This window comes from Musca domestica, unplaced genomic scaffold, assembly GCF_030504385.1.
Source record: "Musca domestica strain aabys unplaced genomic scaffold, Musca_domestica.polishedcontigs.V.1.1 117, whole genome shotgun sequence".
Classification (NCBI taxonomy): Eukaryota; Metazoa; Arthropoda; class Insecta; order Diptera; family Muscidae; genus Musca; species Musca domestica.
Window position 1 is genome coordinate 1,727,312 of NW_026712147.1, and position 15,076 is coordinate 1,742,387.

The 15,076-nt window shown below is 36.0% G+C and overlaps 2 protein-coding genes across 2 annotated transcripts; one reads left to right on the forward strand and one right to left on the reverse strand.

Annotated features, from left to right (window-relative positions):
* Positions 1-6,854: 6,854 nt before the first annotated feature.
* Positions 6,855-7,415, reverse strand: LOC101898309 (larval cuticle protein 65Ab1). Its single transcript, XM_011292847.3, has 2 exons — positions 7,233-7,415; positions 6,855-7,168 (listed from the first exon to the last, which is right to left on the reverse strand). The coding sequence occupies exons 1-2, from the start codon at positions 7,355-7,357 to the stop codon at positions 6,958-6,960; spliced, it is 336 nt and encodes a 111-aa protein (XP_011291149.1). The 5' UTR covers positions 7,358-7,415; the 3' UTR covers positions 6,855-6,957.
* A 3,964-nt stretch (positions 7,416-11,379) lies between these two features.
* On the forward strand, positions 11,380-11,913 carry LOC101899676 (larval cuticle protein 65Ab1). Its single transcript, XM_005180144.4, has 2 exons — positions 11,380-11,560; positions 11,629-11,913. Exons 1-2 carry the CDS (start codon positions 11,436-11,438, stop codon positions 11,837-11,839), a joined length of 336 nt encoding a protein of 111 aa, XP_005180201.1. The 5' UTR covers positions 11,380-11,435; the 3' UTR covers positions 11,840-11,913.
* Positions 11,914-15,076: the final 3,163 nt, after the last annotated feature.

The following is a 15,076-nucleotide window of genomic DNA, read 5'->3' on the forward strand; positions in this document are numbered from 1 at the left end:
AAAATGATGCTAATATAGATTTTGTAGTATATTGTGACATTTTTTTATTTTTTCGTATTTTTTATCGCATGCGATTTTTTCAGTTTGACTTATAATATTAAGGTTTACATTTTGTAATATTTTTCCACCTTACAACACAGGTTTGGGATATTATATACAGATTGCAATTATCGTCCGATCCTCACGAAAAGGGTAGGGTTAGGCTCAGAAGGGCTACGCCTATTGTTTTCAAAGATGTCCGCAATATATTTAGGGGTTGAAATGGACCAACAACTAAAAATGTTCCTGATTTTGCAGCCGTTATAAAGGTCATAAATAGAAACCAAAGGACACGAAATCTCGCATGAAGTTAGAGTTTAGGACAGCGAGTAGAATGGACCACTACTTGTGTCTAAAAAATTTCAACATTACGTACAGGCGATTGCCGAATACACAAAATGCGAACTTCTGCCTTTTTTTGATGATTTCGTTGACGAATATAGCCAAATATCGTAGACAAGAAGATAGTATAGAAAAGTCTAAATTTGGAGATACAGAGGGGCCTCTTGCTTTTGGAGATGATCGCAAAATACGACGGAGTGCGTAAATATTGGGCAAATGTCCCTGGTCAAAAATATCTGGGCAGTGCTCCGTCACATAATTTCACAAGCGAAATCTTCCAAAATGGATTTGGTCATATGGGGGCTTCTAAAATATTGTAGTGTTGTAGGGTATCACATGGTCGGCCCCGCACGACTGTAGCCTTTGCTTATTTGTTTTTTTGTGAAATGAGTTAATTTTTACATTTTTCTGGTAACAAATTTTTCATACAATTTTCTGGTAATGTTTGTATTATACAGGGTGAGATGAAGAAACTGCAACAAACTTTAGACTGCTGTCATTTTGAGCCACTCGTCCGACAGCTGTTGAAATTATTCATGCGTGATAGTGTGATTTCTTTATATTTGGCTGGAAAACAACAAGTGGCTATCGTTAGAGCACTCCAGCATTTAAGTGTAAACAAATCTTTTGTGTCTCGTACCATCGCTCGTTACCGTAATACTGGAAGCGTAATCCGACGTCAAGAAAGTGGACGGAGGAAAACAGCAACATCAGCAGAAATGCTTCGAAAAGTAAAGAAGCAACTTCATCGAAACTTGCGTCGCAGCGGAAGAAAAATGGCTCGTGAGCTGAACATATCGCAACATTCCATTCGGCAAATATTGAAAAATGATCTCAGGGTAAAGCCATTACGATTCCAAAAAGTGCAAGAACTTACACCGCAACAGAAAGAAAATAGACCCAAAAGAGCTAAAGAGTTGCTTCGCTTGGCCGAATATGTCATCTACCAAATCTTTGTAAATACCAAATTTAAAACAATTTATTTTTGGGTAAATGTGACTAGGATTGTAATACATATGCGCTATAGGAAAATGTGGACCTAAATATTCAATGTTTTGCCACCGGAGTTAGAACCCATTACAAACTACAAAGAGAAATTTTTAGACAAATCCGTGAAAAAATTTGGCAAAAATCATTAAAATACAGATTATCGGTAGCTACCGTTATACATAAAATGGACCTATATATACAATGTTTCGTCACCGGAGCTTGAACCCATTATTACCTACAAATACCAAAATACCGAATAACTTGGACCGATAGACCGATTTTCAATACCAACCATCCTAGACACAATACAAATTGTTCTGCCAAATGTTGAAGTTCTACGTCAAATAATGTGCGTTGAATCGTGATTTCAACAGACAAACGGACATCATTAAATCGGCTTAGAATTTGATGCTGATTATGAATATATATACTTTATGGGGTCCATGACGAATTTTTGGGATGTTACAAACGGAAAGACGAAGTTTGTGCACCCTCCTTTGCAAAAGGATTAGTATTTTGTTCCAGAACTGTAGGAATGTAAAAAATACTACGATTATGATATCATAAGCAAGTAAGCAAAAGCTATAGCCGTGCGGGGCCGACCATGTGATATTCTACAACACTAAAATATATTAAAAGCCCTCTTATGTCCAAATCCATTTTGGAAGATTTCGCTTTTGATATTATGTCATAGAACACTGCCATGATATTACCCTTAGCTTTATGACCAGCGACATTTGCCCAATATTTGCGCACTCCGTCGAGTTGTTAGTTGTTGTAGTCCATACAGCTAAATATAATCTAATTGTCATGCAAAATGCTAGACTTCTTCCCTGTCCTTAACTCTCTTCTCAGGCGTGCCGATTGGTTTCGATTGTGTGATCAGGAATATTTTTCTGTTTTTTGTTCATGCGAGATTCGAGTCCGTTGGTTTCTATTTCGGCTGCAAAATCAGGAACATTTTAGTTGTTGGTCCATTTCAACCCCTAAATATATTGCGGACATATTTACAACAATAGACAAAGATTTTCTGAGCCTAACCCTACCCTTGTGAAAAATTTCGTGAGGATCGGACGATAATTGCAATGTGTATATAATAACCCCAACCTGTGTTGCTAGGTGAACAAATATTACAAAATATACACTTCAGTATTTTAAGGCAAATCAGAAAACTCGCATGCGATGAAAATTATGAAAAATAATATTATTCTTTTATGCCAGGAGGGCATTCTGCATTGACAAACTTTGTCGAAATCGGTCCAGCCATTCTGGAGATATAAGCATTCTAGCTAACATCCCCCTCCTTTGTATATACACATTGTATATGTTTCGCTATATATCCGATATATTTATTATCGGCATCTACGTAACGGTCAGAATTGACTTGTTCGTCTATTTGTGTTTTGCCTGGATTAAAAATATTGGCGGTTTATTGGAAAATTTGACTTTTATTTAACACAAATGTTGCGTTTTATTTTACCCACTATATATTACCCGATGACAATTAGAATTAAAATACTTCTGCCAAGCCCTCAGCTCTAGCCCCACCTCTATTCTAAATTTCGTGAAGATTAGGCCATAATTTCGACCTGTAGAGTGATTACAAATTAACATGGACAGACGGACGAACGGACATACAAAGCTAGATCGACTCAGCTCGGCGAGATAGGAAGATCCATTTTCTATGTGGGAAACCAATATTTCGAGGTGTTACATAATTTTTGGCCCAATCAGACTTATAATACCACAACACATAGTGTTGTAGGCTATAAAAATTACAAAGCTAGTAGATTCGTCCAGGTCCCGGAACAAAGCCCCTTTTATTCACGAAAAGAACTTCATTAGTCGAGCGGTAACGTTAAAATTTGTATTTAACTTATTGTAAATAATATTCTTTGGAAGTATGCAATCGTTTTGAATATGAATCTACATTTTAAGCAATGGAAAAGTAATGATGAAACAAATTGTTAAACATGTATCCCAAAAAATATGACCTGGTGGAGTACACACGTAGTCTAATTGCAAACACAAGTGAACGAGGTGAGACGTTGGCTAATTTAGATGTTAATTTTTCTACGATCTGCTGGTATAGGGATCGATGTCGATGACGTGTAGCAAATTCCTATTGACAGTGCAACATTCCATTCATTGACTCCGTTTTCGATTGCATATTAATGTTGTAAAATGAAATTAATTTGTATTTTAATTTTATTTCAATTAAATAAAATTGAGTTCAATTAACAGTTAATAGACGATTTGTTATTAGGAAAGTACGCAATAAATTATTCTAAGCCTTCTGCTGAAAAACAAATTCGTGGAGACACGTTTTTGCAAAATAAACTAAACCTGTATTTTTGACCACAAAAGGCACAAATGACTGGATTTTTTACCTTACTTTTATATCTACCCATTTCTTTTTTTAAGTATTTAAAGTTGTCTTTTAAAAGCTGGTTGTTAAGTGATATGGGATGATACCATTAAGACATTTTTGGCAAACAAGTTGAAACGCTTCAGTCGGAATCAGTCAACTGTTGTATCCGCTCAGCTGTAACACTTCCCGGGTTATTATTTTACATTTTGTTCATTAATATTTTCATGTCCGGAGACTGATAGTTGGCAACCTATTTGGTTGTCATTTAAATGTAATTTTAATTCACAGTTGCACAAATTGGAACCTAATGTCTGGGAGTGAAAAACCCATGAGAAAGTGATCGTCTTGTGTCAAGTTTCCGAGGTAGAACATATCGGTTTGGTGCGAGTTCAAAGATACCAAACACCGACCTTAATGTAACATTTCTGGATTTCCAGTCTGTAATTTCCCCTATTAGAAAGCTTAGTTCCATTTAGTACAATTATAGTACACACTTCAAAAACCACATCCATATCTCAATTCAAGATAACAACAGAGACCTCAATAGCAAATTTAAGGATTCCAGCCCTCTCTTCTCATCCAATACCAAATTTAGTACCATCTACTACTTTTCGTACAATTCCACAACCACCGTCATATGTCCAGGCTACACATGAACGGCAACCCTAATAGCAAATGTTAGATTTCAAACACTATACCAATACCAATTTGCACCAAATATAGTATTATTCGGTACTTTCGTGCACTTGTATCAAATACAGGGTGAGATAAAAAGATTTCAACAAAGTCAAACGTTATAATTTTTACAATTTTTTTTTTAATTTTAAATTTAATAAAAGTCGGAAAAAGCATCAAATTTTAGAATAAGTTTAGATTTGTTCGAATTGGTCACCATTAACACGAACTATGGCCTTCAAATGGTCAATGAAACCGTCACACGCTGCCCGAATGTTGCTCTGCGGTATTTTGGCTCATTACCGGCGAAGCGCTTGCTTGAGGTGATCGGCACTTTGGTATTTTTTAGTGCCAACCTTGCTTTCCAAAATACTCCAAACACAATAGTCTAACAGATTGGTATCCGGAAATTTTGGTGGCCATTGTAGGTATTTTCGCGATAATATTCAGCATTTATTCTGATGCCACGGTCGATTAATACGAGCGGAGAGCGACCATCGGCTGTTATGGCGGCCCACACCATCACCATGCCGGCGCTTGAGTTCGGGTGGCCAACCGAAGGTGCACATTTTCAGTTGAGCTCTATGGCCAGTAAACACGATCATTTTGTTTGTTTACAAACTGCTGGACAACGAATGTTTTCTCATCGGAGGAAACCAAATTCGGCAGTTCACCACTTTCGGCCAAGCGAAGCAACTCTTTAGCTCTTTTGAGTCTATTTTCTTTCTGTTGCGGTGTAAGTTCTTGCACTTTTTGGAATTTCAATGGATTTACCCCGAGTTAATTTTTCAATATTTGCCGAATGGAATATTGCGATATGTTCAGCTTATGAGTTATTTTGCGGTCACTGCGAGGTGGTTTTATTCAAGTCGCTTCTTTACTTTTCGAACCATTTCTGCTGATATTGCTCTTTTCTTCCGTTCACTTCCTTGACGTCGGGCTACGCTACCAGTATCACGGTAACGAGCGATGGTACGAGACACAAAAGATTTATTCACATTTAAATGTTGGAGTGCTCTAACGATAGCCACTTGTGGTTTTCCAGCCAAATATAAAGAAATCACACGTGTATTCCATTCACGCTTGTATTCCATTACGAATAACTTTTTATCTGGAAAATTCTCACCGAAATGCTTTTGTACGCTTGTAAACAATAAAATGAACTGTCAGTGGAATAATTTTAATAGCTGTCGGACGAGTGACTTAGAAATGACAGCAGTCTGAAGTGGGTTGCAGTTTTTTCATCTCACCCTGTATTTAGTACTTTTTAGGGTGTATTTCCAAAACTACCTCCAAATCTAAATCTTACACCTTAACAATGATTCCAAAGACAAATTTCAGATTTCAAATAGTCCCATTTAGTACATTCCGTACGTTTGCTGAACGCATTTCCATACCCAACTCTTTATCTGAACCCTACCGAGCAGCAGAGACCCCAATAACAACACATTATATTTCCAGTTGAATCCGTTGAACCATTTAGAACATTTGCTACGCTTAGTACACATTTCCAAGAAAAAAAAAATATATCAACACAACCTACCAAATTTAATTTTTATAGTAAATGTCAATATTTTAGCTGTATCCGTTCACCAAAATATCAAACTGTACGAAATTTCATGCATTTCAGTACACTTCTAGTCTGAAATTTCGAAAAACCAGCTTTATCTCACCAAAATCCACAAACATTGACCCAAATAAAAAATTTCAAGAATCTAGCATAATAATTGCATAATTTGACCGTAATTTTTCAAAGATGTTGTGAATCTTAATATAACCGTGAATGACCTCTATTGTGGGTTAATATCCAACTTTTTTTTAACCAAAATGCAAAAGTTTGACTTGTATGACATGTGCCTCATTATATAGGAGACTTATTGAAAAGCATGTTCGGTGAAAATTTTATTTCACGTTCGGGACCTGTCAATTGGACACCTAGAACGTGCGATTTAACGCCTTGGCACTATTTTATGTGGGGCTATGTTAAAGTTCATTTCTATACAGACCAGACCGCTTCAAATGTCGCACTTATTCGTTGATACCGGTCGGAATGTTGGGAAAAAGTATGCCAAAATCGGAATCAGCGGATGAACCATTTGAGGCGCAGTGCGGTCAATATTTGCTTGAAATAATTATCAAACACTAAATTATATGGACCGTATCAATTCAAATTAAAAATTCGTGAGTTTTTCTTAATTTTCTGTTTTTTTTTAATTTTTCTATAGCTCTCAAATTCTTCGATTATACGAAGGAAGGAATGTGAAAATCTCTTTAAAACCTTTATATTTTGTAATTCTGTCATTTCGAGCTTATGATGATGATATTTAGAAGTTGATTGCATGAGCATACCATTTTTTTTCTTCTAAAAAACGATTCATTTTAGCAATACTTTTTAACCTATACGTGGTTGGTTAATCACAAAGAAATTAACACATCATTTACTTTATATATGCCTTGCTATTTTATTTTTTGATTTAACATAAGAATTCGTTACTCAGCTATGCACACACACAGATCACCTTTAATTCTACCTATGTTTTTTAGTGGCTAGCCAATTGTGGGAGATGGTCACCGGTGGGTTGGAAACCATTTTCATCGGCAACATATTTGACGGTATAGACCTTACCGTCATGATGATCCTTCCAGGAGAATTCACCATGGACAACAATGGCATGTTCATCACCATGTTCGCCCTTGACTTCCTTCAGTTTGCCCTCCTCATGGCGGCTGGTGCCGTCACTGGTTTCGGAACTAAAAAGGAAAACAATTGAAAATATAAAAACGAGAAATGTTAAAAAAATTAGATTGTACTTACGCAAAAGAATAGCCATCATGTTCCACATTGGATTCAAGTTTCAAAATTTCAGCATGTTCATGATCGGGTCTGGGTGCAGCCAAGGCAACAGCAAAGAGAGCAGCAAAAACAATAAAGAATTTCATGACTGTAATTTTGAGATCTTCTTCCAGTTGAATTCAAAACCGCAATGGATGTTGAATAGTTCTCAATCAATGGTTTTTATATCTTTATGGTAATGGTAACGTGAAATGGTCTTTCTCCAATTTCGTGTATTTAAAGCGGTTAAAACTTGAACTTAGCAAAGAAATTTATTAGGCGCGTGATATTGAATATATTATAAGAATAACAGTATTTGAAAATAGAACTAAGGAGCAGTTTTTATACAAGATACATCGTTTTGGATGGTGTTTAATGTCGAGTGGTTAAGTTATTTAGTTTGAAATGATAGAATCGAGAAATGAAATGATTGAAAAGTTTGACTAAAACTATTCACATTTTTTGGAGCTTCTGTTAAATTGGCTGTTCAAAATTGTGGACCTATATAGAAAATTTTTACACAAAATTTTATATTAAGCTCGTCATTACATTTGTAACTCATCGAAATAAATTCTAAGACATATGCCCATCCTATCCGTCCGTCCGTCTGTTGCAATCACGCTACAGTAAAAACGATGGTGTTAAAATTATGCATAGATCTGTCTATTGTCTGCAGGCAGGTTAAGTTCGAAGATGGACTATATCGGTCCGTAATATCGTTAAGTCCCCATATAACGGGACCCATTCCGATATTCGGTATTGTGGTGATGTTAGCCACATTTTTAAATTGAATTGTCGGAAATTCTACATAAGGAGTTCTTTGTGAGTACTTTACACTCTGAAAGAGAATTGTCTACAAAGGTCCACGATAGCGTATAGCCCCCATATAACGGGACTCCTTCCGATATTCGGTATTGTGATGATTTTAGCCATATTTTTCAATGGAATAGTCTGAAATTCCACACCAGGGGTCCCTTCTGAGTACTTTACCCCTAGAAGAGAACTGTTTATATTGGTCTACGATATGGTATGGACCCGATATTCGGTATTTTGATGATATCAGCCAAATGTGTTAATCGAATTGTCTTGAAATACACCAAAAGAATTCCTTGTGATTACTTTATCCCCTGGAAGAGAATTATCTATATAGGTCCACGATATCGTATAACCCCATATAACGGTACCCACCAATATTCTGTGTTTTGATGATTTTAAGCACAGTTTGCAATGGAATAGTCTCAAAATCCACATCAGGATATCGTATACGATATCGTATATGCCCCATATAACGGTACCTACCGATATTCGGTATTTTGATGATTTTAGCCACATTTTTTGATGGAATTGTTTAAAAATCCACACAAGGAGTTTCTTGTGAGTTCAGCCCGGCCGAACTTAGCTGTTTTTTTTATATGTTATAAGATATGGTGGCCATAACGAACTCAAAACGAAATTGATTATATGAAACGGATGTAGGTTAGGTTAGGGGACTATACCAAAATGTGCATCTATATTGCCATTTTCCAAACCCAAAAGTCTAGGGATCTAGGATACATTTGAGTAAAATTTTATGAATATACATTCCACAGGCGGACGGATGAACAGATGCGGATAAATTGATGTGGTCTGAAATGCCCATGTCGAAAACATAGCATGGTGAGGGTATAAATGTGAACTTATTGGAAATCTTCAACATTTTCAAGCTAATCGTTAGGAAAATATGGTCAAAATCCTTCCTCAGTTGATAGAAAAAATATCAATATTTTCGGTTTCGGAACTTTTATGCAAATATCGTAAGGAATCACTGTAAGTGAAATTTTATGAAGAACATTTTGGTCTTCGAGGTCATTCTTCTTAAACTATGTTTTGTAGGATATTTTTGCATAAACTCACATAAAGCAGGGCTTTAAACCTAAAATGTGTTTTCAACATATATGAATAATTTTATGACAAACAATTTTGTAGTACAAAAGCATTTTCGTGAGAATTTTCCAGAAAAAAAGTTATTCGTGAAGGAATTCAAGCGTGATAGTGTGGTTTCTTTAAATTTGGCTAGAAGGCAACAAGTGGCTATCGTTAGAGCACTCCAGCATTTAAATCTGAATAAATCTTTTGTGTCTCGTACCGTCGCTCGTGATACGGGCCAAACCATAATTCGTGTTAAAGGTGACCAATTCGAACAATTCTAAACTTATTCTAAAACGTGATGCTATTTCCGAAATTTTTTGCTTTCATTCAATAAAATGTGTAAAAATGTAAAAATTATGGCGTTTGACTTTGTTGCAGTTTTTATACCCTCCACCATAGTATGGAGAGTATATTAACTTTGTCATTCTGTTTATAACTCCTCGAAATACTCATTTCAGATCCGACAAAGTATATATATTCTTGATCAGCGTAAAATTCTAAGTCGATTTAGCGATTTCTGTATGTTGTAATCACGCTATCTTTCGAATGAATTGATATAGATGGCTAACATTTTGCACCCTTGTTTATTTTTTCAGTAGGCAGGTTAAGTTCGTAGTTGTTCGTAGGTCCACGTTTTCATATAGCCCCCATATAACGGTACTTCCCGATATTCGGTATTTTTATGATTTTAGCGATAATATTAACCGAAATTGTTTCAAATTTGGTGCTTGAAGTTCGAAATGGATACTACACCCTAAGACAGAAAATTGTTTGTGCAGGCCACGTCTTCGTATAGTCCCCACATAAAGGTACCTCCTAATATTCGGTATTTTGATGATTTTAGCGTCATTATTCACCAGAATTGTTTGAAATTACGTATTTAGAGTTCGTTATGGGAACTACTGTCTATGACAGAAATATGTCTATGAAGGTCCAGGTCTTCGTATAGGTCCCATATATCAGTACCTCCCTATATTCGGTATTTTGACGATTTTAGGTAAAATACCCACCGAAATTTTTTGAGATGTTGTATTTGAAGGTCGTAATGGATGCCACAGAATGTGACAGAAAAATGTCTATACAGGTTCAGGTCTTCGCAAAACTCCGATATAACGGTACCTACCTGTATACGATATTTTGATGATTTTAACTACATTATTCACCGTTTATTTGAAGTTTCGCATTTGAATGTGGTAATGGCTTATGACAAACAATGCCTATGTAGGTCCACGTCGTATAGACCCCAATATAACGGCTAAATTCGGTAGTTTTAAAATGTTAACAGAATTTTTTAAGGATTTTATTTTTTGAAAATGTCCAAATTCGTTGCAAATGGTGGAGAGTATTCAAAGTTTGGTCCGGCCGCACTTCCTGATTTTTAACTTGTTCTATCTCACCCTGCATATTAGTTCTCCAGATTCCAAATTATAACTGATCTAACGCTATAATACACATTCAAAAAAGGTTAATAGTTTGTATAGCCTACTTCACACAAATTCCCAATATGAAAGTTTATTTGTAACGGATAGCTCTACTAAATATGTATAGAGGTGTAGGGTGTCATAAAGTCGGCCCCGCCCTTTTCTACCTTTATTATCTGCTCGCTTTTCCATGTAATTATTGAAAAACATGAATTTTGCCGCACAGTATAATTAAGTAAGTACGTAAGTAAATAAATTTGTTTCCATTTTTATAATATATATGTCATAGTGTTAGGTATAACGGGTTCGCCTCTGTCTAACTTTAGAATTCCTTCCACTCCTTCCTTCCTGTATGACGATACTAAACTGAAGGCAAACAAAACATACCACTCCAAATACGATTTCTACATTTTTGATTTATTTATAAAAAAAAATCTAAAATTGTGAAAATTTATTTGGAATGATGTGTTTTTTTCGCATTCACAGTCTTATCGTCATAGAGAAACATAAACCATGCCCACCCTGTACTCTTTGAAACAATTACTAAATAGCACAAAAATAACTGCCACTTGATTAAAAGAAGAATAAATTATTTATACTGTTTTGAATTTATATTACTTGTATGGCTTGTGCTAATTTGGTATTATGTAATTTCGATTGCATAAATTCATAAAATAATTATTTGGAACAAGTTCCTCATTTGGCTTCTTCTCTTAGACATAAACTAGACCAAGCAGTCAAATAACAGTGATGATCTTCGAGATAACACCGTTTAATATATAAAGAAGCGTCTTCAACTGAAAAAATAGTCACAAAGCTATTTGCCTCCACTTGAACAACAACCAACTACAGCATCATGAAATTCTTTATTGTTTTTGCTGCTCTTTTTGCCGTTGCCTTGGCTGCTCCCAGACCCGATCATGAGCATGCTGAAATTGTAAAACTTGAATCCAATGTGGAACATGATGGATATTCCTTTGTGTGAGTACAAACTTAAAAATTGTAAAAAAGTTTTTGGATTCAATATTTTCAATTGTTTGTGCTTTTAGTGCCGAAACCAGTGACGGTACCAGCCACCATGAGGAGGGCAAACTGAAGGAAGTCAAGGGCGAACATGGTGATGAACATGCCATCGTTGTCCACGGTGAATTTTCGTGGAAGGATCATCATGACGGTAAGGTCTATACCGTCAAATATGTTGCCGATGAAAATGGTTTCCAACCCACCGGTGACCATCTCCCACAATTGGCTAGCCATTAAATCGGTTAAATAATAGATGATCGAATTGTGTGTGCACAGCTAAAATAAATAAATGATTAAAAATGCAAACAAAATTTAAATTAATATCAATTATATAAAAGTTTGACATAGGATATAGTTTGTTAAATGTTTGGTATGAAAATTGGGCCATATTTTATATAAGAAACAACCAAGCTCCTTGCGCCTTACTTTCCGATGTAGTTATCTTTTAAAGAAGCCTTTGAAAACGAGATATTTTGACTTTTCTAAGTTTTAATATACAAACTATATATTTTTGGGCCATAATGTTTATTTCCTATCGAAATGACATCGGTTTTGGTTGAAATTCATTTCAGGACGTTTTAAATAGATCCAACCATGTCTTGTATTTCTGACAGTTAACCGCGACAATTTTATCATTTTTTTCTAATTCGTTGCAAATTGTGGTGACTATGATAGTTATAGATCAAGTGATTTTGGTATTATAAATATCAAAACACTGAAAAGGATTCTAGGTTCTTAGTCCAAATTTTAAGTATTCTTTTAATACCTGCAGCCATACTACGGATGGTTATTAACTTTGTCAATCCGTTTGTAAATCCTCGAAATACTCATGTCAGATCCAACAAAGTATATATAATCTTGAACAACGTAAAATTCTAATTCGAATTAGGATGGGAAGCTAGATGGGCTATATCGGTTCACGATTTCGTATAGGCCCCATATAATTTTACCCCCGATGATTTTAGCCAAATTAGTCAATAGAATTGTTTGACATTCTACACAATGAGTTCCTTCTGAGTACTTTACCCCCAGGGAAAAATTGTCTATGTAAGTCCACGATAATAAGTAGCCCCCATACAATGGTAAACCTCCCAATACAGGATGAGATAGAAAAACTGCAACAAACTCAAATGCCATAATTTTGACATTTTTTTAAATTTCATTAATTAAAGCAAAAAATGTCGGAAATAGCATTAAATTTTAGAATAAGAATAGATTAGTTCGAATTGGTCACCTTTGGCACGAATTAAGGCCTTCAAACGGCCAATGAAACCAAACACGCTGCTTGAATGTTGCTCTGCGGTATTTTGTCCCATTCCCGGTGAAGCGCTTGCTTGAGGTGGTCGCCACTTTGGTGTTATTTAGTGCCAACCTTGCTTTCCAAAATACTGCAGACACAATAGTCAAACGGATTGGTATCGGGAGATTTTGGTGGCCATTGTGCGCTGGAGATGAAGCGAGGTATCTCATTTTGTAACAATTCTTGGGTGGCGCGTGCTGAGTGCGATGGTGCTGAGTCCTGTTGGAATGTCCAAGGTCTCCGGCCAAAATGTTTGCATGCCCAAGGCTTTAATACACCCTCCAGATTATTTTCGCGATAATATTCTGATGCCACGGTCGATTAATACGAGCGGAGAGCGACCATCGGCTGTTATGGCGGCCCACACCATCACCATGGCCGGCGCTTGATTGCTGGTGGCCAAACGAAGGTTCACATTTTCAGCTGACCTCTTTGGCAAGTAAACACGATAATTTTGTTTGTTTACAAACTGCTGGAAAACGAATGTTTCCTCATCGGAGAAGCCCAAATTCGGCAGTTCACCACTTTCGGCCAAGCGAATGAACTCTTTAGCTCTTTTGAGTCTATTTTCTATTTTCTTTCTGCGGCGGTGTAAGGAATTTCAATGGCCATACCCCGAGCTCATTTTTCAATATTTGCCTAATAGAATATTGCCACGCGGGTTTCGATCAAGTCGTGTTTTTACTTTTCGAACCATTTCTTCTGATGTTGCTGTTTTCTTCCGTCCACTTCCTTGACGTCGGACGACTTTTTTACTTTTCGAACCATTTCTACTGATGTTGCTTTTTTCTTCCGTCCACTTCCTTGACGGTAACGAAGATTTATTCACATTTAAATGCTGGAGTGCTCCAACGATAGCCGCTTGTGGGTTTTCAGACAAATATAAAGCAATCATACTATAACGCTTGAATTCCATCACGAATACCTTTTTTCTGGAAAATTCTCACCAAAATGCTTTTGTACGCTTGTAAACCATATAATGAGCTGTCACTGGAGTAATTTTAACAGCTGTCGGACGAGTGGATTTGAAGTGGCAGCAGTCTGAAATTGGTTGTAGTTTTTTCATCGCAAAATCCACATAAGGAGTCCTTCTGAGTACTTTACCCCCAGGGAAAAATTTTCTATATTGGTCCACGATATCGAATAACCCCCATACAACGGTACTCCCGATATTCGGTATTTTGAAAATCTACATAAGGATTTCTTTCTGAGTACTTCATCCACTGGAAGATTATTCTCTATATATGTCCACGATATCGTTATCCCCAGTATAACGGTACCTCCCTATATTCGGTATTTTGATGATTTTAGCAACATTTTTCAATTAAATTGTCTAAAAATCCATACTAGTAGTTCTTTACAAGCGCTTTAATCCCTGGAAGAGAAATATCTATATAGGTTGAAGATATCGTACAGTAACGGTACCCCAGAATTTTCGATATTTGGCGATTTTAGGGACGTTATTCATTCTTGAGTTGTTTCAAATGGCGTACCTAGAATTCGTAATGGTTACTGTAGGCTATGACAGAAAATTGTCTATGCAGGTCCAGGTCTTCGTACAAGCCCCATAAATCAGTACCTTCCTATATTCTGTATTTTGATGATTTTAGCTACATTATTCACCGATTTTTTTCGTATTTCAATATTGTAATGGCTTGTGACAAAAGTTGCCTATGCAGGTCTACGTCTTCGTATATACCCAATATAATGGCTATATTCGGTATTTTTAAGATTTTAACAGAATTTTTTGGCGAATTTTTTTATTTGAAAATATCCAAATTCGTTCCATATGTTGGAGGGTATTAAAAATTCGGCCCAGCAGAACTTAGCAGCTTTTTTACTCGTTCCATCTGATCTTGTCAAATTTTGGAGTTTTAAATTTTTACTATGTAGAAAACCTCCTTGCATACATTCTGGCATAGCTCTCATACAGTTATTCTCTGATTTTAGATTTCGTGGGTTTTGGCGACAGTTGCTGAGTATTTTCCTTAGACTTGGTAACTAGGTTTCTCATGGTGTAGAATATCTTTGCAATAAGTGGAAGGTCCATGTTTCGAAGTAGCGCTTATATGTAGGAGCCTCCTGATTTAAAGTTTTTGTTTGTAAGAAGTGCCGATGCTTAAATTCTACTATTTGTTTCAATAATTCTAACAACTGAAATAATTCTTAAAATA

Bases quoted from the DNA above. Each gene is read 5' to 3' on its own strand.
- LOC101899676 (XM_005180144.4), top strand. From the start codon at position 11,436: ATGAAATTCTTTATTGTTTTTGCTGCTCTTTTTGCCGTTGCCTTGGCT. The intron at 11,561-11,628 runs GTGAGTACAAAC...TTGTGCTTTTAG, and splicing joins CATGATGGATATTCCTTTGT to TGCCGAAACCAGTGACGGTA.
- LOC101898309 (XM_011292847.3), bottom strand. From the start codon at position 7,357: ATGAAATTCTTTATTGTTTTTGCTGCTCTCTTTGCTGTTGCCTTGGCT. The intron at 7,169-7,232 runs GTAAGTACAATC...TTTCCTTTTTAG, and splicing joins CATGATGGCTATTCTTTTGC to TTCCGAAACCAGTGACGGCA.